The 16,156-nt window shown below is 31.1% G+C and overlaps 1 protein-coding gene across 1 annotated transcript; it reads right to left on the bottom strand.

Annotated features, from left to right (window-relative positions):
- Positions 1–10: 10 nt before the first annotated feature.
- LOC148065811 (lysosomal proton-coupled steroid conjugate and bile acid symporter SLC46A3) lies at positions 11–14,486 on the bottom strand. The gene is made up of 7 exons (XM_087807199.1): positions 14,348–14,486; positions 14,152–14,192; positions 13,861–14,072; positions 11,304–12,173; positions 9,578–9,661; positions 9,325–9,481; positions 11–553 (listed from the first exon to the last, which is right to left on the bottom strand). Exons 3-7 carry the CDS (start codon positions 14,057–14,059, stop codon positions 424–426), a joined length of 1,440 nt encoding a protein of 479 aa, XP_087663325.1. The 5' UTR covers positions 14,060–14,072; positions 14,152–14,192; positions 14,348–14,486; the 3' UTR covers positions 11–423.
- Between the last annotated feature and the right edge of the window lie 1,670 nt (positions 14,487–16,156).

Genomic DNA, 16,156 nt, shown 5'->3' with positions numbered 1-16,156 from the left:
CAAACACGTGTTTCTTTATTGGAAACTTTATTGCTAAATTGACAACTTTATTGCCAAGTGGAAGATAACAAAAAAAAATAGACACTTTATTCAGAAAAATCCCTTTATATCTCATTAAAACGTTATTGCACACAAATCATTGTTATTATTCACTTCATATTAACTTTTCCTTTGACATAGAAATTAATCTTTGTCGTCAGAGTCTCAAGTTCTGCTTCAAGTTGTTTATAACGGACAACAAATGAAACGTTTCCAGTGGTTTCTTATCTCACGTCTGATCGTCTTCACTGCAAATGTCAATCAAGAACAAGACTTTCTTCAATTCCTCGTAAAAAAAAAAGAATGACTTTGTGCGTTAAGATGTCAGGACGACCTTTCCTGCCGTCGTTAAACTGAACGAGGGTCGAGGGTCACGGGGTCGACTTATGTAACGAGAGGACTGTTGTCGTTGTGATCTTCAGCGAGATCTTTCTCCTCGTGATCCTCGTTCTCCTTGTGCTCCTCGTGCTCCTTGTTCTCCTGGGCGACATCCACGCCGATGACGCCCACCACTCTAGAACAAGAGCACCACGTGGATGAGAAAACACTCAAGACACTTAGGTGAGAAATTTAAATTAAACTACAGTCTATAAAACCAAACAATTGTTTAAATTCTTAAAAATATTTGTTTTTTTTATGGCTCTTTAGTTGTAAAATTGAGGGATTAAAAAACTTTAAAAAAAAAGAATGGAGTTATATCAGCGCAAAATCTAATTAATATAAAATAATAATTTTAATAGCATTTTTAAAAATGGAAGAATTTAGTAAATAAATAAAGTTAACAGAGGTTTAAGAAATTAAAAAAGTACGTGAACATGTTACAAGAATACATGATTAAAATATGCAATAGAATTAAATTCAATACGTCAAATTATTATTTTATGTATAACATAATACTTGTATAAAATTCTAAAAAATATTACCTTAAAAAGAAGTAAATAAGGCAGAAAAAAATGTTTTATATACAATTTAAAAAATTGAAAATCAAAAGTAAATCAATAAAGTTAACAAAGGAACGTGTAAGAAATTAAAAAAGTACATGAACATGTTACAAGAATACATGATTAAAATATGTGATAAAATTCATAATAATACGTTAAATTATTATTTTATATAAAATATAGTACTAGAACATTATTTACAAGTTATTATAACTTAAATATAAAAATTCTAAAAAGTATTACCTTTAAAAATCTTAACTAAAGCAGACAAAAAAATGTTTTAATATAATTTTAAAAAATGGAAAATGAAAAGCAAATCAATAAAGATAATCAAGAATAATCAATAAAGAACGTGTAAGAAATTTAAGAATAAAATAGGAAAGTACATGTCACAAGAATACATGATTAAATTATGCGATAGAATTCATATTAATACGTCAAATTATTATTTTATGTATAACACAATACTTGTATAAAATTCTAAAAAAAAATATTACCTTAAAAAAAGTAAATAAAGCAAACTTTTTTTTTTTTTAAATACAATTTTTAAAAAAAAATCAAAATCAAAAGTAAATCAATAAAGTTAACAGAGGAATGTGTAAGAAATTTAAAAAAAAGTACATGAACATGTTACAAGAATACATGATTAAAATATTCAATAAAATTCATATTCAATCAAATTATTATTTTATATAAAATATAGTACTAGAACATTATTTAAGAGTTATTATAACATACAATTTTTAAAAATGTAAAATGAAAAGCAAATCAAAAAAGATAATCAATAAAGAATGTGTAAGAAATTTAAGAATAAAATAGAAAAGTACTTGTCACAAGAATACATGATTAAATTATGCAATACAATTTATATTAATACGTCAAATTATTAATTCATGTATAATATAATACATTATTGAAAAGTAGTTATAATTCAAATATAAAAACTCAGTAATAAACTAAAAAATATATTACCATTAAAATAATTAAAATGTTAAATGTATCAACTTGGACATTTTAGAAACATTTAATCTAATTAATTAAAAAACTTTTTTTTTTAAACAAGTTGACAATGAAGTATTTCCAAGTTATATTTCCGGAAAGATTCTCTCAATTTTTCTCCTTGGGTTTGAATTTTAATCTTTTATTTCTACATTTAAATGTGTTCATTTTATTTGCTTCTTCTATGTATTTATTTAATGAAAAGTTCCTCATGATTCCACAGAAAGTTTTGTTTTTCACGACTATTTTCAAACACCGACAGATGAGGTTTCATAAAAGCGGAAGTTACTCATCTAGAGATGCAGAAACGAAACTTCAACGAAGATAAACATCAAACTGTTACGAGTCACGGATCTGACGGTTGGAAAATAACTGTGAACCACGTGGTTCATTAGTCGAGCGTCGCTCTTTCCTCTCGGGTCTCCAGTGGTTCCGTCACGCCACGTTCCCTCGAGAACCCTCTTGAGGTCCAGAACCTCTCCACGAGGCTCTCGGGAGGAAAAACACGACGCGTCGGCGGAAAAAACATCTCATCGTCCAGCAAATACATTTCGTTTTCTTCACGTCTTTGTCTGTTAGAACGTCTCGAAGTCCCACAATGCACTGCAACAATTCAAATAACGTCTCTTTTCCAGACCCGGCGGTTGGAGATGAACTCAAAACTTTAATAAATACTTTAAAAAGTAACGTTTAGACTGAAAAAAAGAGACAAGTTTTTGTTTTTCCGGCTTCACCAAACACTCTTTGAAAATTCTTGACTATTAACAGGTTTTTTCTTTCAGTAAAAGTCTCTTTCCTGACATCCAAAATATTTTTTCCTCCATTAATCACAATAAATATCTGCGTTCAATGTCGACTTGTAAACACAAGTGCAAGTGATAGAAGTTCAATTACAATTAGAAGATTATTGACATGTTTTTTTCTAAGAATATTTGTAGCAAAAAGTACTATTTGGAGGCGAGAGTTGTACTTAAAACTAATCTTTGTAGTTCAGTCTGAAGCAGCAAAAAGGCGTTAAAGTGCAGACTTGAATCAGCAAAAACACTTTTACAGGTGTGTGCACCTGAGTCAGTGCTTTGAAGGTTGTGCGCTTGATTTTTACTACACTTCTTGTGTTTCAGAGACAGACGATAAAACACGACAGGTTTGTCACTTGTGTTCATAGAACTGGTACTAAAATTCATAGTATTTGTGTTGTTTTTATTTCAATGAAGTGTTTTAAAATATATGTTTATTAGATTTACAAGCAACATGAAAATATTCACAGCATTTGATCATTTTTGTGTTGCAATTACACTTCCATCCTCTAGATGGCAGCAGTCATTATATCCTCCGCGCTTTTAATTTGACCATGGTCATTATATGGTGACTGAGGACGAGAGGATACAGTCGACTCCAGCAGCTTTTAAAGCTGATGTTTGGACATATTTTGGTTTGAAAACAAATTAAATCAGTTATGACTTCATCAAGAGTCATGTGGCCTGTAAATACTACAACACCAGAGTCAAGTACTCGAGAATACTACACATATATACTTGTTACTACACTATCACAACACCAGAGTCAAGTACTGGACAATACTACACATATATACTTGTTACTTCACTATCACAACACCAGAGTCAAGTACTGGACAATACTACAAATATATACTTGTTACTACACTATCACAACACCAGAGTCAAGTACTGGACAATACTACACATATATACTTGTTACTACACTATCACAACACCAGAGTCAAGTACTGGACAATACTACAAATATATACTTGTTACTACACTATCAATATATATCTTATCGTTGCCCCTGTATCGTGAATCCTGTGTATCTCACTGATGACCGTCAATATATCATAATTTAGGATCAATTTTGACTGTATATAGTAAAATAAAATAAAAACTACTTAAGAAAATAAAATGTGTTGTTGTCATTTGTGAGATTATAGATATACTGTATGTGTTTGTGATCCTTAATGTCATCTGGTTTAAATGTAGCTCAGTATTTGCTCCACATGGTGATGTCGAATGAAAACATGTCATGGGTTCAAGCTAAAATTAACTTGTACTTGTTTACTGTGAAGTCATGTGACTCGTATGTAACGCCATGAAAACAGGTTCTTGCTATAGATTCAACTGAACCGTCGCAACATGTTGCTTCATAATCTATAGAATAATCAAAAGTACACTTGAGTAGCAAAATAATACAAATCATTTGGTCAGAAATTGTTAACTTTTTTTAGACAAACAATTGGCTAATATGTAGCAATGCTAACTGCTAGTATCCATGATGACAGAACACGATTTTTCCTTTTTTTTTTGGAATTTAATTTTTTAATTAAATCAAAGCCAGTAAAAGATAAAAGTTCTAAAACTTCTGAATGATGTAACTTGTTTTTATATTTGAACCATTTCCGGAGAACAACAACATGTGTTTTCTTTATGTTGAATTAGCATATTAGCCACAGATAGTTTTGAAGGCGTCGTTAAGTTGCATTTGAAAATATAATATTATTTTTAAATTATTGTTTTTATTGATTTAAGAAACCTTTGAACATCCACGATTAAGAACAAAAAAGAAAACCATCACGCGGGTCATATATGTTATCTTTTCAAGCTAACACGCATCAACTTGTACTTATTCACGGTCATGTGACTCGTATGTAACGCCATAAAAACAGGTTCTTGCTATAGATTCAACTGAACCGTCGCAAAATGTTGTTTCATAAACAATAGAATAATAAAAAAGTAAACTTGAGTAGCAAAATAATACAAGTCATTTGGTCATAAATTGTAAACTTTTTTTAGACAAACAATTGGTTAATATGTAGCAATGCTAACTGCGATGCTAACTGCTAGCATCCATGATGACGCAGCAAAATTCTTTTATTTTTTAATTAAATCAAACCATTTAAAGTTTATAAACCTTCTGAATGATGTAACTTGTTGTTCTCCTGAAATGGTTCAAATAAAACTTGTTTTCTTTATGTTGAATTAGCATATTAGCCACAGATAGCTTTGAAGGAGTTGTTAAGTTGCATTTGAGAACATAATGTTACATTTAAATTATTGTTTTTATTGATTTAAGAAACCTTTGAACATCCACGATTAAGAACAAAAAATAAAAACAGCAATTTGGTCAGAAATTGTAAATATTTTTTAGACAAACAATTGGCTAATATGTAGCAATGCTAACTCCGATGCTAACTGCTAGCATACATGATGACGCAGCAAGATTCTTTTATTTTTTAATTCAATCAAAGCCATTTAAAGTTTCTAAATCTTCTGAATGATTTAACTTGTTGTTCTCCTTAAATTGGTTCAAATAAAACTTGAAAATGAGCTAAATTAGCATCTTAGCCACAGATAGTTTTGAAGGCGTCGTTAAGTTTCATTTGAGAACATAATGTTATTTTCAAATTATAGTTTTTATTGATTTAAGAAACCTTTGAACATCTACGATTAGGAACAAAAAAGAAAAACAGCAATTTGGTCAGAAATTGTTAACTTTTTTTAGACAAACAATTGGCTAATATGTAGCAATGCTAACTGCTAGCATCCATGATGACAGAACACGATTTTTCCTTTTTTTTTTAGAATTTAATTTTTTAATTAAATCAAAGCCAGTAAAAGATAAAAGTTCTAAAACTTCTGAATGATGTAACTTGTTTTTATATTTGAACCATTTCAGGAGAACAACAACATGTGTTTTCTTTATGTTGAATTAGCATATTAGCCACAGATAGTTTTGAAGGCGTCGTTAAGTTGCATTTGAAAATATAATATTATTTTTAAATTATTGTTTTTATTGATTTAAGAAACCTTTGAACATCCACGATTAAGAACAAAAAAGAAAACCATCACGCGGGTCATATATGTTATCTTTTCAAGCTAACACGCATCAACTTGTACTTATTCACGGTCATGTGACTCGTATGTAACGCCATAAAAACAGGTTCTTGCTATAGATTCAACTGAACCGTCGCAAAATGTTGTTTCATAATCAATAGAATAATAAAAAAGTAAACTTGAGTAGCAAAATAATACAAGTCATTTGGTCATAAATTGTAAACTTTTTTTAGACAAACAATTGGTTAATATGTAGCAATGCTAACTGCGATGCTAACTGCTAGCATCCATGATGACGCAGCAAAATTCTTTTATTTTTTAATTAAATCAAACCATTTAAAGTTTATAAACCTTCTGAATGATGTAACTTGTTGTTCTCCTGAAATGGTTCAAATAAAACTTGTTTTCTTTATGTTGAATTAGCATATTAGCCACAGATAGCTTTGAAGGAGTTGTTAAGTTTCATTTGAGAACATAATGTTATATTTAAATTATTGTTTTTATTGATTTAAGAAACCTTTGAACATCCACGATTAAGAACAAAAAATAAAAACAGCAATTTGGTCAGAAATTGTAAACATTTTTTAGACAAACAATTGGCTAATATGTAGCAATGCTAACTGCGATGCTAACTGCTAGCATACATGATGACGCAGCAAGATTATTTTATTTTTTAATTCAATCAAAGCCATTTAAAGTTTCTAAAACTTCTGAATAATGTAAGTTGTTTTTCTCCTTAAATTGGTTCAAATAAAACTTGAAAATGAGCTAAATTAGCATATTAGCAACAGATAGTTTTGAAGGCGTCGTTAAGTTTCATTTGAGAACATAATGTTATTTTCAAATTATTGTTTTTATTTATTTAAGAAACCTTTGAACATCCACGATTAGGAACAAAAAAGAAAAACAGCAATTTGGTCAGACATTGTAAACATTTTTTAGACAAACAATTGGCTAATATGTAGCAATGCTAACTGCGATGCTAACTGCTAGCATACATGATGACGCAGCAAGATTCTTTTATTTTTTAATTCAATCAAAGCCAGTTCAAGTTTCTAAAACTTCTGAATAATGTAACTTGTTTTTCTTCTTAAATTGGTTCAAATAAAACTTGAAAATGAGCTAAATTAGCATATTAGCCACAGATAGCTTTGAAGGCGTCATCAAGTTTCATTTGAGAACATAATGTTATTTTTAAATTATAGTTTTTATTGATTTAAGAAACCTTTGAACATCCACGATTAGGAACAAAAAAGAAAAACAGCAATTTGGTCAGAAATTGTAAACATTTTTTAGACAAACAATTGGCTAATATGTAGCAATGCTAACTGCGATGCTAACTGCTAGCATACATGATGATGCAGCAAGATTCTTTTATTTTTTAATTCAATCAAAGCCAGTTCAAGTTTCTAAATCTTCTGAATGATTTAACTTGTTTTTCTTCTTAAATTTGTTAAAATAAAACTTGAAAATTAGCTAAATTAGCATATTAGCAACAGATAGCTTTGAAGGCGTCGTTAAGTTTCATTTGAGAACATAATGTTATTTTTAAATTATTGTTTTTATTGATTTAAGAAACCTTTGAACATCCACGAATCGGAAAAAAAAGAAAAACAGCAATTTGGTCATAAATCGTAAACATTTTTTAGACAAAGAATTGGCTAATATGTAGCAATGCTAACTGCTAGCATAGATGACGCAACCAGATTCTTTTATTTTGTAATTAAATCAAACAATTTAAAGTTTCTAAATCTTCTTAATGATGTAACTTCTTTTTCTCCTTAAACTGGTTCAAATAAAACTTGAAAATGAGCAAAATTAGCATCTTAGCCACAGATAGTTTTGAAGGCGTCGTTAAGTTTCATTTGAGAACATAATGTTATTTTTAAATTATAGTTTTTATTGATTTAAGAAACCTTTGAACATCTACGATTAGGAACAAAAAAGAAAAACAGCAATTTGGTCAGAAATTGTAAACATTTTTTAGACAAACAATTGGCTAATATGTAGCAATGCTAACTGCGATGCTAACTGCTAGCATCCATGATGACGCAGCAAGATTCTTTTATTTTTTAATTCAATCAAAGCCAGTTCAAGTTTCTAAAACTTCTGAATAATGTAACTTGTTTTTCTCCTTAAATTGGTTCAAATTAAACTTGAAAATGAGCTAAATTAGCATCTTAGCCACAGATAGTTTTGAAGGCGTCGTTAAGTTTCATTTGAGAACATAATGTTATTTTTAAATTATAGTTTTTATTGATTTAAGAAACCTTTGAACATCTACGATTAGGAACAAAAAAGAAAAACAGTAATTTGGTCAGAAATTGTAAACATTTTTTAGTCAAACAATTGGCTAATATGTAGCAATGCTAACTGCGATGCTAACTGCTAGCATCCATGATGACGCAGCAAGATTATTTTATTTTTTAATTCAATCAAAGCCAGTTCAAGTTTCTAAAACTTCTGAATAATGTAACTTGTTTTTCTTCTTAAATTTGTTAAAATAAAACTTGAAAATTAGCTAAATTAGCATCTTAGCCACAGATAGCTTTGAAGGCGTCGTTAAGTTTCATTTGAGAACATAATGTTATTTTTAAATTATTGTTTTTATTGATTTAAGAAACCTTTGAACATCTATGATTAGGAACAAAAAAGAAAAACAGCAATTTGGTCAGAAATTGTAAACATTTTTTAGACAAACAATTGGCTAATATGTAGCAATGCTAACTGCGATGCTAACTGCTAGCATACATGATGACGCAGCAAGATTCTTTTATTTTTTAATTGAATCAAAGCCAGTTAAAGTTTATAAATCGTCTGACTAATGTAACTTGTTTTTCTTCTTAAATTTGTTCAAATAAAACTTAAAAATGAGCTAAATTAGCATATTAGCCACAGATAGCTTTGAAGGAGTCGTTTAGTTGCAATTGAGAACATAATGTTATTTTTAAATTATTGTTTTTATTGATTTAAGAAACCTTTGAACATCCACGAATCGGAAAAAAAAGAAAAACAGCAATTTGGTCAGAAATCGTAAACATTTTGTAGACAAACAATTGGCTAATATGTAGCAATGCTAACTGCTAGCATAGATGACGCAGCCAGATTCTTTTATTTTGTAATTAAATCAAACAATTTAAAGTTTCTAAATCTTCTTAATGATGTAACTTCTTTTTCTCCTTAAACTGGTTCAAATAAAACTTGAAAATGAGCTAAATTAGCATATTAGCCACAGATAGCTTTGAAGGCGTCATCAAGTTTCATTTGAGAACATAATCTTATTTTTAAATTATAGTTTTTATTGATTTAAGAAACCTTTGAACATCTACGATTAAGAATAAAAACCATCAGGCGGGTCTTAAATGTTATCTTGTTATGAACTTTGAGCCATTATGTAAAAGCTTGTTCCATAAACAAACCTTTATGTTTCGCTGCACTTTCGTCTAAAAACCCTGTAATTAAATTCAATAATGGGATCATTGATCGGACCCTCTTACCCCAGAAGAACCGTGGGAACGACACAGAGTCCGGCCGACAGCAGGAAGACGAAGCCGGGGAAGAAGGACACGGTGGCGGCGTATAAGCTGTTGAAGACGGCGGCGGACACGTTGCTGGTCAAACTCTCCAGGAAGGACAAGAAGGCGAACAAGGCGCCTGAAGGCCGACAGTGAAAACATAAAAAATGTTTTGTTTTAAGAAAGCGGAACGAGAAGCACTGGAGAGGAAACACTCGTGTGAAGCTTCACTGACCCTGCTCCGACTTGGAGATGATCTTGGACGTCATGGACCGAAGGACCGGGAACGGCATGATGGACAGAAGCATCGGCGCCCGAGCTGCGAACACAACATTAAATTAATACAACTTAAGAAGTTAACTTAACTTATGAGACGCGGTTTTCTTCCTATTTTTGGAAGAAGTTCTGCTTCAGAGATTAACGGACGTTTACCAGTGACATCATTCTATTATAGAAACTTTCCTTTTTAAGCATTCAATTATTTTTTAAATAATTTAATTTAACAACTTGTATATTAAAAGGTTGACTTTGATTTTATTGAATAATTACAATTAATAATTTATGCATTGAAAGGTTGAATATTTTTATTCAATTATTGAATTAAATTATTTATTTTGTTTAATTTCTTTTAATTATTACTATTATTTATTTTTTTATTTAATAATTCAATTAAAGGTTAGGTGGCTTTGTTTTTATTTAATGATTAAATCTAATAGATTCTATATTGAAAAGTGGATATTTTTTAATTTAATAATTTCTATATTGATAAGTGGATATTTGTAATGTAATCATTTAATTAAAAAATGTATATATTGAAAAGTTTCTTTTTTTAATTTAATAATTTCTATATTAAAAAGTTAGTGTTTTTTAATTTAATTATTTAATTTCATCGTTTCTATATTGAAAGTTGATATTCTTTTAATTAGTCATTTAATTGAATAGTTTCTATATTGAAAAGTGTATGTTTTTTAATTTAATAATTTAATTGAATAGTTTCTATAGTAAAAAAGGTTTTTTTTTTTTAAATAATTTCTATAATGAAAAGTCAGTATTTTTTTTATTTAATTATTTTATTTAATTATTTAATTTAATAGTTTCTATAGTAAAAAAGGTTTTTTTTTATTTAATAATTTCTATAATGAAAAGTCAGTATTTTTTTTTATTTAATTATTTTATTTAATTATTTAATTGAATACTTTCTATAGTAAAAAAGGTTTTTTTTTTTATTTAATAATTTCTATAATGAAAAGTCAGTATTTTTTAATTTAATTATTTAATTTAATAGTTTCTATAGTAAAAAAGGTTTTTTTTTTATTTAATAATTTCTATAATGAAAAGTCAGTATTTTTTTTATTTTATTATTTTATTTAATTATTTAATTGAATACTTTCTATAGTAAAAAAGGTTTTTTTTTTTTATTTAATAATTTCTATAATGAAAAGTCAGTATTTTTTTTTATTTAATTATTTTATTTAATTATTTAATTGAATACTTTCTATAGTAAAAAAGGTTTTTTTTTTTAATTTAATAATTTATATAATGAAAAGTCTTTTTTTTTTAATTTAATTATTTAATTTAATAGTTTCTTTGTTGATATTTTTTTTAATTTACTAAATTAATTTCTATATCAAAAGGTTGAATTTGTTTTTATTAACTGTATTTATTCCCATGTCAAAAGATTGAATTTTTTTTTTTTTTAATTCTATTAACACACGGTTCAATATCATTATTCCAACTTAATATTTGTTTTTAATTCATAGCCTTTTAAATTCAATATGAAATGTGTGTATAATCCTCAAGACAACAACAAACCGAACTAGTTCATCCAACTAGTACTTGTTGTCACTGACGGAGCTTCTGTATTTACTAGTTAACTCTTGGACTTTTACAATAAATAAATCAATATTATAAAGACTTGTTTTAACGTGTGTTTGACGTTGGTGGTCGTGTTCCTGACTCACCTACGAAGATGAGGAACGTGGTGTCGGAGAAGGCCACCAGGATCATGCCGGCGACCACGGACAGGACCCCCAGCAGGACGATGATCAGCTGCGGGACCCCGCAGTACGTGAACACCGACACCCCCAGGAAGCTGGTCACGAACACGGTGGTGGACATGGCCGAGCCGTAGCCGATCAGCACCTCGGTCCAGCACAGCGGCTTGTTGAGCTCGTACAGGGTCATCAGGGAGATCCCGCCCACGTAGGCGAAGGAGAAACTGACGAAGATCAGGATCAACAGGATCAAGACCGTCTTGGTCTTGGCGGCGGCCCCGGCGAACATCCGGTAGATGCCGTACAGGACCTGCTTGGTGTCCGAGGGTCTCTTCAGGGAGGCGGCGTCGTCGGGAACCTTCTTCACCGTCTCCTCCAGGAAGAAGACGGCGTAGACCAGGTTCAAACACTGGCACAGGGCGGACGCCACGAAGGGCCAGTTGAAGCCCGCCGCCCTCAGGAAGTAGCCGGTGGAGATGGACGCCACGCCCGACAGCAGCCCGATCATCATGTCCAGCCCCGCCATCCTCATGGTCTTCTGCTTGCCGTCTTGGCACAGGTCGGCCACGTAGGCGAAGCAGCCCCCCAGGAAGGTGCCCAGACCCCCGAAGAGCGAGCTGAGCAGCGAGGAGCCGATCAGGAGGTAGATGTTGAGCTGGAAGAAGGAGACGGCGAGGAAGCTCAGCGTGTAGATCAAGGTGCCGATCAGGGGCAGGACGATGGTGATCTTGCGGCCGCCGCGGTCGCTGTAGGAGACCAGCAGCAGCGTGACCACCAGCGACGGGACGGTGGAGAAGAGCTCGGTGTAGAGCGAGAACAGAGACGCCTGGCGCTGCACTTCCTGGATGACAGAACCAAAAGCAGGTTTACGTTTAGTTTTTTTTACAGGATTAAATGAAGCAGGTGTCGGGGAACAGGGAAATGAAAGCCGGGCACTTTCAGCAGAAGAAACAATTCAGAGTCAAACACTCTTCGTACCAGGGATCTACACAAAACACAAAATCTAATCTTAAAACATTAAAAAATAAATTCAAAAGGACAAGAAAACTAAAATACACTGTAAATACCTGTTTTTTTTTTGGTTGTAATTATTTTGATTCTTATTTTTTATTTATTAACTTGTTTAATTCATGTTTTTATTTTGATTATTTTAGGTTATTGCCTTATTATGCAAAATAAATGGATGTACCTTCAACAATTCAATCAATAAAATAAATTAAATGTTGTATTGCACTGGATAAAAATAACATGCCATAAGGGAGAAAATACTTTATTAAGAGATAAAAGTCGTAGGAAAATAATTTATTCTGAGATTAAAGTCGTGGAAAAATTATTTATCTGAGATTAAAGTCGTAGGAAAATAATTTATTCTGAGATTAAAGTCGTAGGTAAATACTTTACTACGAGATAAAAGTCGTAAGAAATTACTTTATTCCAGATTAAAGTCGTAGGAAAATACTTAACTATGAAATAAAAGTCGTAAGAAAATACTTTACTACGAGATAAAAGTCGTAAGAAATTACTTTATTCCAGATTAAAGTTGCAGGAAAATACTTTATTACGAGATTAAAGTCATAGGAAAATACTTAACTATGAGATAAAAGTCTTAAGAAAATACTTTACTACGAGATAAAAGTCGTAAGAAATTACTTTATTCCAGATTAAAGTCGGAGGAAAATACTTTATTACGAGATAAAAGTCGTAAGAAATTACTTTATTCCAGATTAAAGTCGGAGGAAAATACTTTACTACGAGATAAAAGTCGTAAGAAAATACTTTACTACGAGATAAAAGTCGTAAGAAATTACTTTATTCCAGATTAAAGTCGGAGGAAATTACTTTACTACGAGATAAAAGTCGTAAGAAATTACTTTATTCCAGATTAAAGTCGTAAGAAAATACTTTACTACGAGATAAAAGTCGTAAGAAATTACTTTATTCCAGATTAAAGTCGGAGGAAATTACTTTACTACGAGATAAAAGTTGTAAGAAATTACTTTACTACGAGATAAAAGTTGTAAGAAAATACTTTACTACGGGATAAAGGTCGTCAGAAAGTACTTTATTTGAGATTAAAGTCGTAGGTAAATACTTTACTACGAGATAAAAGTTGTAAGAAAATACTTTATTACAAGATTAAAATCGTAGGAAAATAATTTATTAGGAGATAAAATTCATAGGAAAAATACTTTATTATGAGATTAAAGTCATAGAAAAATAATTTATTTCAAGTCAAGTCAAGTTCTTTTATTGTCAAAAAATGCGTGTATTAAGACATACATCATAAATGAAATCCTCTCTGACCCACGATGCAAAACATGAATACAGTTGAAAGGACTTAACAAGCACCTAAAACAATAAAAGACTTAACCATTTAAGACTTAAACAGATATTAATTAAGACATTCAAGAAGATAAAATTCGACTTTAATCTTGTAATAAATTGTTTTCCTATGACTTCAATCTCATGGTAAAATGTGTGTTTTTTTTAGTTTCCAAAATCAAAGCAGGAGAACATGCTGAACTCGCCTCGTAATGGATGGACTGGTTGCTGCTGCTGTTGTTGGTCTCACACCTGGACGTGTTTCCAGACATGGGGTACGTCATGTTGGTCATCTGCTCCCACAGTCTGCGGTACACGAACTGCTGCACCAGCGGGTAGATGAGGAAGCTGGAGAAGGCATACATGGCCACCAAAGGCTCCACCAGATAAACACGCTTCATGCTCAGGAAACCCCTGCAATAATCAGAATAAAAAAAAAACACATTGTCAGCAAATATTCTCAAGAGAAACATGGAGTAGAACATTAGTTCACCTTTATCACTCAGGTGTGCAGAATTGACATCCAGGGTTAGCCTGAAATAAACAGAAATGTAATAAACAACAGTTAAATAAAGCCTTGTTTATTTCTGTTGTGTATTAAACGTTTGATGATTTAGTAGCAGCTGGAGCGAAAACACAATGTTAAATACAGATTGGAAGACAAATAAAGAAAACATATATATGTTTACCCGCTGGATGAACTCCTGGTCGTCAGCTAGAATGTTGCTGAGAGCATTAGAATAGTATCTATAGCTCAGGCGGCGACATATTGTCCAGAAGATAACGAGTCAGAGTCAAAAGAGCTGCTGTTCGATAAGTGCGAGTCGGACGTTGTTATGAAACGTAGAGCCACGCCCTCCGGTGCACGCCATTGGTCAGTGATATCTGCAGCTGGAGTCGATTGGGTCGAGTGGCTGTCGATCAAAATATACCGGAAGCGGCATTTCCCATTTCATGAATTCACGCACACGTTTGTGTTTTTATTTTTATTTATTTATACAATCATACTAAAATCACATTTTTAAATGCACATAATTTGCATTTAGACCGTTTTAAGTGTTAAGTTATATGCACTGGTAGGCGGGGTTGTCACTGCCTTATTCCCTCCCGTGCGCCGATTCCCTACGACGTGACGTCATTTCCTACACGCATGCGCATATAATTATCAGTACATCGTGAATTTTTTTTGTTTTTTTTTCATTATTATTATTAGTTAACATCGTTAAAATTGGAGGGTATTTGAATTACGTCGTTAATTACGTCAAATGTAAGAGGAAGAAATTAGTCGTTATTATTAAATTAGCTTTTAAACTTCATTTTCTGTATTCTAATACATCCACACTCTTGTTTTCGATCATATCATATTCGCAATGATTTGTGAAATTTGTTAAATCCTACTTAAATTAAATTAAAATTAGAATTTTATCAGCCACTATAAAGCCATGCTTTTCCTTGATTTTCTGGAACTCCTGTGTTGTTCTCAGTGTTATCTTGACCTTTAAAGTATATACTTTATTGAGTATTGTTTTGATTGTTTAAGCACTTTGTGACCCTGGTCTGGAAAAGCGCTATATAAATACTAATTACTTACTTACTTACTTACTTACACGAACAAAATATATACCAAAAGCAAAATGATTTAAAGAACTATCATACTAATCCACAAACATACTAAAATAAACAATAATATTTGAGTCCGTGTTCCAACCTATTGACTGTTTAGGGTGTGTATATAATAATGATGAACTTATCTGTATATTTTTATGAATAAAAGTAATATTCAATTCAAATACTCCCCACTGTGAAAATAATAAAGGTGATCTTGTCTTATTAACTACTCAACCAAATGATTATTATTATTATTATTATTATAAAAATAAAATGAAAACAATTAAAAAGAAGTAAGAAATACACAGAAGACATATATAATTAGGTAATTACTTTCAGATCTATTCATGATCTATTAATGGTCAGGCTCCTCCTTACATCAGTGATCTGATCCAGCCTTACACCCCAGCTCGGGCTCTGAGGTCTGTGGATCAGAATCTACTGATGGTTCCTGAACTTCAGGACCAGAGAAGAGAAATCCTTCCAGACTGTTGCTCCTAAGCTTTGGAACGATCTTCTCTCTCTTTGCGCTTGATGATCTACTGACTCCTTTAAGAAACATCTTAAGATTTTTGTATTTGTTCAGGCTTTTCCTTGATTTTCTGGAACTCCTGTTGTGTTATCAGTATTATCTTGACCTTTAAAGTATATATTTTATTGAATACTGTTTTGATTGTTTAAGCGCTTTGTGACCCTGGTCTAGAAAAGCACTATACAAATAAACATTACTTACTTACTTACTTACTTACTGTTTACGGTATGTATAAAATAATGATGAACTTATCTGTATAGTTTCATGAATAAAAGTAATATTATTTGTGAAAAGAATAAAGGTGATCTTGTCTTATTAACTACTCAACCAAATTATTATTATTATTAATATTATAAAA

This window comes from Callionymus lyra, chromosome 14 (genome assembly GCF_982586985.1).
Source record: "Callionymus lyra chromosome 14, fCalLyr1.hap1.1, whole genome shotgun sequence".
Taxonomy (NCBI): domain Eukaryota; kingdom Metazoa; phylum Chordata; class Actinopteri; order Syngnathiformes; family Callionymidae; genus Callionymus; species Callionymus lyra.
The sequence above is the reverse complement of the archived record's forward strand: the minus strand, read 5'-3'. Positions and strand labels throughout refer to the sequence as shown.